Source organism: Sinocyclocheilus rhinocerous, unplaced genomic scaffold (assembly GCF_001515625.1).
Source record: "Sinocyclocheilus rhinocerous isolate Xijiao unplaced genomic scaffold, SAMN03320098_v1.1 scaffold1829, whole genome shotgun sequence".
Classification (NCBI taxonomy): domain Eukaryota; kingdom Metazoa; phylum Chordata; class Actinopteri; order Cypriniformes; family Cyprinidae; genus Sinocyclocheilus; species Sinocyclocheilus rhinocerous.
In genome coordinates, this window is record NW_015650027.1 from 829,493 (window position 1) to 837,041 (window position 7,549).

Below are 7,549 nucleotides of genomic sequence, written 5' to 3' on the forward strand. Positions count from 1 at the left end.
ATATAAATAAATGTGTATGTGAGTGGTAACAGGAATTTTATTGACACTAACAGACAGTGTTATTAGCCTGATTTGGTAAAATTCACTTCAGTGCAGTGTTTAAAACTCTTTTTAGACTGAAATGCAGCTATTAAATGAATATGAATTCAAAACCATACAGTTGTACTTCTTCCTTTCAATATTCGGTATTAGTACAGCATTGATTAGTAGCTCAAAAACCCTTGAGAAAATAGTGCATGCTTTTAAAACTTAAAATAACCACCTTTTTGAAATGTTGTTGAAATGCACTGGACTTTAATATACTTTGTTTTCAGTGTCAATAAAAGTCATCGTCAAATAGTAAAGTTGCCAATGGCAACATTACAGTCCTCTGTGGTAAAACAGTTCCCCGTTACTGTCAAGTGACTGAAACGCCTCTTCTAAACTTTCCTTCTTTATCTGCAAATAAAACATAGGTTGAATCTAAATTATGCTTATCTGTGCTGGTGATGGATAATGTGTTTTTAATGAAAACATTCAGAGAATTGATGAATGCATTTCCGAAATTAAAATGATAAAGTATGACAACCTGGTTTGTTATGAATGTGTGTTACCTTGCCAAACTGTGGAAAAAGACTGAATGACACGGGAATCATCAGGCCAAAAATAATGGCAGTACTGATGTGCCGAACAGGAGCGATTATCATTGGGTTCCTTTGGACAAACTTTGCCCTGAAACATTGACAGCAGATTTCACATCCTCACACCATCAAAACTTTTAAGTAAAATGGAAAGCTAATCGTTTTGACTTGTACCTTTTAAGGAGAGCCAGCAGTAAAGTAGGAACAGCTGCAGTGGTGCCAAAGAGAGCCGCTCTTGAAAGGGCCGTTTCCTTTATGGCCTGTGACCAACACAAATAATACATATTTAAACAGTTTAAAGATAAGCAGCTTTGGTGGCACAAAGTTTTATTGCAGTCTCACCTTAGATCCAGCTGCCTTCGAGAGTCCAATGGCATTTCCGTTAGAATCAAACACTCGTATTCCATTATCGGCCTCTTCACTTCTCACCACCATTACACTGAATGCAGCTAGACAGGCTAGAAAACCACATGTTTGGTTAGAAACATTTTAAAACCCTAGAGGGCACACTATAGCCTGGAATATGTATGAAATGGAGCACTCAGTATGAACAGACTCTACTGTAGGTGTATTGTGTGCATTTGTTTACTGGTGTTCTTACCTGAGAGAGGAATAGGTAACAATGATCTAGAGAAGTTCTCAGCCACGGCACCGATGAGTCTAAAACGCTTGAGTATAATCTGAGGAAGAGCCTGAAAAGAGAGCATATTTAATTTAATTAATTTTAGTATTTCCCACCAAAACATTAATTAGAATGAGATTTTATTGCATTATGATAATGGTAATTTGGAGAAAATGTCTCGGTTACATGTATTATCTTGCATTATTATTTTTAATACACATCTGAATGGTCCTAAATTAGGATTTAATTTCTTTAAGATTAACATAATCACTTGTTTCTTTCTTTTTATGTTGGAGGTGTAAAATGACCCGGACATGACAGGTTTCATGAGATTCTCACACCTGCTGAACAGTATGTCATCAATACACCAAACATAAAATCATTAGATGAAAACGTTTATTGACTGAGAAGCCAGTACTGTGACAAAAATCTCTCTTACCCCTGCAAACGTTGAGTAGGCAGCTGTTCCAACAATAAGAATGGACTGCTTCATTGACGTTTTGTTATCCTACGAAAAAAAAGTGGAATAACTGTGGATAAAATAGTCTGCCAAGTTACACAAAGATCGTTATTTTATATTATTTAAATTTAATTAAAGAAAACTATTGTTTACCTTAGTCGCTGTTGCATTTCTGTTAGCATGGTTGAATCCTGCACAGTATGTCTGAAGCAAAAACTACAGCAAAAAATGTTACAAAAATTGTTAGTTGACAACAAAAGACATAAATGAAGACATAAATGTAGAATGTACTTACTTGCCAGAACAATGCAGGTTTGATGCCTTTGTGGGGTATTAAACTTGCAACAACCTGTAGAAATAAAAATAGATGGAATCTTTCATTTCAGATTATAAATGTACATTTTCAACTCTCAGTGCGTTGCTTTACATTGTAAGCATAATCTCAGGACATTTTGAATTTTAGAACTCACCAAGGGAGCAGATATAGGTAGAAAAACTGAAAACAAAAAAGAAGCAGATGTGTCATCAGATGGCCAACATAACATTTTCAGTTCTTCAACTGCATTAATGACACAAACCTTAAAGTTTTTTACTGTACCTTGAGAACGAAACACTGGTGAGATTACACCTCCAGTATCAGGATGGACAGATGACTAAAAGAGTGTAACAATATTAATGACAAAAATGTGTGAAATGTTTAAAAATGTTAATGATTTAATTTAGGGCAAAATCAAACTGTCTTCAAACCACATTTGGACAGCCAAGTCATGACTCGCGCCTTTAACCAACATGCCAATGATTGAGATGGAACAGACACATCCCACACTTTTACCTGCTATTACACATTTGCTTACACAAATGTTCCATCTGAATCTATTTATATTTAGATAATTAAAATGACACAATTATAATTTATTTGAGAGACAATGGAAGAAGCAGGAGATTGCAGTAAAACACAGGTGAACACAGTGAACAAAGTAATCCAAAATAATTTATTCTTTTAGCTCTGTAGCCTATTTTGTCCCATGTCCAAAGAATCAGTGATATCTACACATTGTTTGTCATGCTCACTTGAAAAACGTAAATTCATAAAAACTTACAAGAGACAGTAACCAGGCATTAGCAACCTATAGAGAAATAAAGAAACAACACTGTCAAGTTTTCAAATTGGTACTAAAGAAAGCAAAGTTAAATGAACACACAAATAAATACTAAACATATTAAGCAGTCTACTTTTTCCTTTCTTTGTGTATGTCCCTCATTCTGAAGAAGTGTCCGGGCCTGCTCAATTTCAGCCTAAGGAAAAAAATATCGGGTCTTTTGTTGTCATTTATTAATGGAAACAATGTTATAAGCAAGGAGCAAATACCACAGCGTTTGTTTCATTCTGTATGGTGCACGTGATACTGTTAATATAGGCTTTGCATTAGAAGGCTGTACTGGGGTGATTCATGATATTATTGTACATAAGCTGATGGAGCGATGCATGATGCAGCAACTCACCTGTGATGACAACACAGAACTGGGGTCGAGGATTTTGAACCAGAGACGCAGTCTGCTTAGAAAAGACTACAAAATTGTGAATTTATTAATTTGTCGCTGATATAATTTTCATTAAGACAAATTAATCAAAACATGATTTTTACTGAGTACGCAAAGACACACAAGTACCTGTCCATTGCTTTGCCAGTACTGTAAGTTGGGGTCCATTTTAGCTTTTCAACGAAGGTTCTACAATCATTGCCAATTCATTTTTTGTTGCTTACAAAAAGATGAACTTGTGCATGTATTCTTCTTCTTCTTCTTCTTTTCCCACTTAAAAGGTGCATTTCCGCCACCTACTGGACTGGAGTGTGGAGCATGACGTATATTGGTGACAGCATATAAAAAATAAAATAATAATATAAAAAATAAAAAATAAAATAAATCAACTTGTGTAGGTCACGCCGATGAGACATGCTTCAACTCAGCTGCGAGCCTGCGACGCTTCCGCATGTCACGTGCTCAGACGTTATCCAGTTACATTCTAGCATGATCAGAGTGAGAACTTTTTTCACTAACGTACAAGAAAACGAAAAGAGGCCGTCTTGATACTTGGCCCAAATTTACCTTTAAATCAATCCATAGCATATTTTTTAACATGTAAAAATGAACAGTGCTGTATGTTGCACATTGCATTGTTATGTATCAAAAATACATAGAAATGCTTTGTTAATCGAGTATGAGGATAATTAATAAATAATTATTTGCTTAGAATGTAGATAATTAACCCTATAAAGCCTACTGTATCAGTTTGATGCATGCATTTCTAAGGACTTTAAATTATCAACATGATCAGACTTTGCCTGTTGCACACAATCTATTACATGCCTTAAAATACCTTTTAGTATAATTCTAAAAATGTCCACCTTCAGGTCGTGGTACATGTGTCCTTTGTTTCATCTTATGTTTTGGCCCATGCCATATAACAGCAGCTGGATATTTTTGCTGTAAATTAACGTGTTTTCCCTCCTCGAGTGACCTCCATATTCTCACTATTTAACATGAGCCATAAAACCCTGATGAATCAAATATGATTTTAAAAACTTGCAAAATTGCATGTAGGGGTGTGTGTGTGTGTGTGCTGCGCAACTAATGCAAAATGAGTGCGCAGCTTTGATGCTCAAGGTATTTTTTTGCGCATTGCATAAGCACATTGGCAAGATGGCAGCCACCATCGGGAGACTTTTCGGGACTTCTGTAAGTTTAATTTAGCAGTAACGTTAGCGATAGTAACACTTTTGCTGCGAACGATTGTCACGAGGAATAAGTGTTGATTTGCATTTCAGTGCAAATGTGATTTAGTTTGATCCTGTTAGTCATCGTTTAGTTAGCTGATACGTTTTACGGTGTAACCTTTAAACTGATTATATAACGTCCACTGTCAAATAACTGTCAGACTAATTACCAGTAGATAAACAATTGTTAAGCATAGCTATACTGTGCAAACCTTTTTTTTTATTATTAAATGATAATAAGTAAATGATTAACAGTTTAACAGATTAACAGTTTGATGTATTTTAATCTAACATGAAAAGTAGTCAGTTTTTGTTAGATAAATGTATATAAAACATTTGTGCGTCGCTTTAAAAAGCACTCAAGTGTACAGCATTCGTGCAATGTGCCACTTATTCAGTGAGCCTGTATAGTTTTAAATATTTTACAATGTACATATGGTGCACGGGCATGGTGATAAACATGTGAAACGACTTTCATGCATGTCCCTCCTTTTCACAACAGGCAGGAAGAGCTGCAGTTAATGGAGTGAAAGCCTTGGTCACTCACAATGGAGCATCAGTGATCAGGGCTCCAAAACCCCTTGCGTGCATTGCTGCACAAAAAGCTTGCTTCTCAATCAGTAAGTCTTAGAAAGTAATGAGATTTTTGCCTTTAATTAAATCTAATATCTTTACTAATCCATTATGTGTGTTTGTAAATATCAGGCTCTGCTAGATGGGCCCCAGCGGTCACTCAGCCAGCCCCTCACTTCAAAGGCACTGCTGTTCTCAATGGAGAGTTCAAGGAGATCAGCCTAGAAGATTTCAAGGGCAAATACCTGGTCCTTTTCTTTTACCCACTAGATTTGTAAGCAGCATACTTTTTTTTTTTTTCATTTTCTTCCTAAGTTTGTACATGTACAATTTATTGTTTTTGTACTACTGAATCTACAGCTTGATGCATAGAATTTAGTTGTATTTTAAAGTATTTAAGTAAAGTTCAATAGTATAGAACCCTAATAATTTTAAAAATAACTTGGAAAATCTGAGACAAACTCTCATCTGAATTGTGGAAATACAGCATGCACTCATCATGCTTAAGACTGCCTTATTATAGCTATATAACATTCAAAAGAACAGAACTTCAATTTTAATTATTTTTTAATAATTTATTCAAATAAATATGTATTAATTTGATCTCCATTTTAATTATATTTTTAAATGAATATTTAATTATTGTCAATTATTTACTGTTAAATTACTTATTTTTCTAATGCTTCTTAATTTCTTCCTACCTGGCAGCACATTTGTTTGCCCCACAGAGATCATCGCTTTCAGTGACAAGGCCAATGAGTTTCGTGATATAAACTGCGATGTAATTGGTGTGTCTGTGGACTCTCACTTTACCCACCTGGCCTGGACCAACACCCCGAGAAAGGTTTATACTTTACTTTGAAAAGGCCATGTACACATTGCAGCTAAACAAAGTTAAAATGCACATTACAGTTTAAACACATTCTCAGCTCTCTAAATAGGATCAGGTTATTGGGAAACTAGCAACAGAAATGCCCAATTCATAGGAAATCTTAAGCTCACAGACTAAACTTTTGGTTCATCTGTAGAGTGGAGGATTAGGGAAAATCCACATTCCCCTGTTGGCTGACCTCACAAAGCAAGTGTCCCGGGACTATGGGGTCCTGCTGGAGGGTCCTGGAATTGCTTTAAGGTAACATGAATTTGCTGCACTTTTACAAACAAGTTCCTACAAGTTCTAGTTCCTATATGTTTTCATGCATTGTTAGACTGCATAATTAGCTTTTCAGGAGGAATGTATGCATCACTAAATGATGTTTCACGTTATAGGGGTCTTTTCATTATTGATCCTAATGGAGTGATCCGACACATGAGTGTAAATGACTTGCCGGTTGGACGCTCTGTTGAGGAAACCCTCCGTCTAGTCAAGGCCTTCCAGTTTGTGGAGACCCACGGTGAAGTCTGTCCTGCCAGCTGGACCCCAAAGTCACCCACAGTGAGTATTTACTGTTTTTACTAGTAGTATAAACCTGTGCACTCTTTATAAACTGCAAGGGGCCAGTCACCTTAACACTTTCCGTTCAATTGAGTTCCATTCATATGTATGCGAATGCGGGAAACCGGAAACATAAATGCAAATCATGTAAATTTCGCTGTGCATTGTCCATAGACGTTTTGCACTCTCCAAGTCTAGTGACAGCAGCTTTAGTTGTTGTGAATTGGTAGTATTTGGCCAGCAGTGAACTTAGTAACTCTGTCATGGCCATAGATGTGGAATGTAAGGGTTTGTTGATGTTTTGGCTTTGCATTTATGTAATTGCCTTTTCTGTTTGTTTTAGATTAAGCCAACTCCAGATGGCTCAAAGGAATACTTTGAGAAGGTCAACTGAAAACTCAAAACTACTGGTACTGACAGATCACGCAGACCTTAGCACTAAAACGAAGCAAGCCCATAATCCATAGCCAAAATAAATAATTACTTATAGACTTTATGTATCAGTATGTTGGCAGTTATTAGAGATCAGATCTGTTTTGATTTATGTATTTGCTATGCTGTCCAAATAAAAACCGCACTGTCATGGATTTGTCGCTTTGCCATAGCAGATGCTTTCAATTCAAAGTGCTTCACTTTGAAACAAGCAAAGAATGTTTGACATTTTGATTAAAGATTGTGAGGTCAAATAATTTGTAAGCACAGCAGCTTAAAAATTTGCCCTTTGTACAAAAGAGGTTGAACGACCTAGAGGTTAAAGTAAATTTGAGGGCCTACCGGTGAGTTCTCTGCTGAAAGGTACAATGGTGTAGAGACTCTTAACCAAGACTGTCATCATATTACAAGTTATTTAGACAAACACACGTAATATGTTAAAGACAGATGAAGCTGTCATCACACCATTTGTTTATTCTACTGAAAAGTGCAATCAATTACATACTCATTTGTGTGTAATTCTTGTAGTTCCCATCAAGTACTCGGCTGTCCTTGGGCAGAAATTTTAATTAACTTTTCCTTCATATATAAACCATGCCTACATAACCTCAAAAACAATCTTTATTTCTT

The 7,549-nt window shown here is 35.9% G+C and overlaps 2 protein-coding genes across 2 annotated transcripts; one reads left to right on the forward strand and one right to left on the reverse strand.

Moving 5' to 3' along the window:
• Window positions 1–270: 270 nt before the first annotated feature.
• Window positions 271–3,530, reverse strand: LOC107711434 (sideroflexin-4-like). The gene is made up of 14 exons (XM_016516426.1): window positions 3,374–3,530; window positions 3,206–3,271; window positions 2,936–2,998; window positions 2,803–2,829; window positions 2,301–2,355; window positions 2,173–2,198; window positions 1,998–2,051; window positions 1,856–1,918; window positions 1,682–1,750; window positions 1,222–1,312; window positions 963–1,078; window positions 795–880; window positions 594–711; window positions 271–438 (listed from the first exon to the last, which is right to left on the reverse strand). Exons 1-14 carry the CDS (start codon window positions 3,410–3,412, stop codon window positions 361–363), a joined length of 951 nt encoding a protein of 316 aa, XP_016371912.1. The 5' UTR covers window positions 3,413–3,530; the 3' UTR covers window positions 271–360.
• An 846-nt stretch (window positions 3,531–4,376) lies between these two features.
• On the forward strand, window positions 4,377–7,074 carry LOC107711436 (thioredoxin-dependent peroxide reductase, mitochondrial-like). The gene is made up of 7 exons (XM_016516428.1): window positions 4,377–4,441; window positions 4,982–5,099; window positions 5,185–5,326; window positions 5,761–5,896; window positions 6,081–6,184; window positions 6,322–6,487; window positions 6,831–7,074. The coding sequence occupies exons 1-7, from the start codon at window positions 4,406–4,408 to the stop codon at window positions 6,879–6,881; spliced, it is 753 nt and encodes a 250-aa protein (XP_016371914.1). The 5' UTR covers window positions 4,377–4,405; the 3' UTR covers window positions 6,882–7,074.
• Window positions 7,075–7,549: the final 475 nt, after the last annotated feature.

What these genes read in the sequence shown, in the direction of transcription:
- LOC107711434 (XM_016516426.1), bottom strand. Translation starts at nt 3,412, where the DNA reads ATGGACCCCAACTTACAGTACTGGCAAAGCAATGGACAG. An exon ending in ATACACAAAGAAAGGAAAAA is followed by an intron (nt 2,830 to 2,935) that starts GTAGACTGCTTA and finishes ATTTCTCTATAG; the next exon opens with GTTGCTAATGCCTGGTTACT. An exon ending in AACCTGCATTGTTCTGGCAA is followed by an intron (nt 1,919 to 1,997) that starts GTAAGTACATTC and finishes TTTTTGCTGTAG; the next exon opens with TTTTTGCTTCAGACATACTG.
- LOC107711436 (XM_016516428.1), top strand. Translation starts at nt 4,406, where the DNA reads ATGGCAGCCACCATCGGGAGACTTTTCGGGACTTCT. An exon ending in TTCTTTTACCCACTAGATTT is followed by an intron (nt 5,327 to 5,760) that starts GTAAGCAGCATA and finishes CCTACCTGGCAG; the next exon opens with CACATTTGTTTGCCCCACAG. An exon ending in GGACCCCAAAGTCACCCACA is followed by an intron (nt 6,488 to 6,830) that starts GTGAGTATTTAC and finishes TGTTTGTTTTAG; the next exon opens with ATTAAGCCAACTCCAGATGG.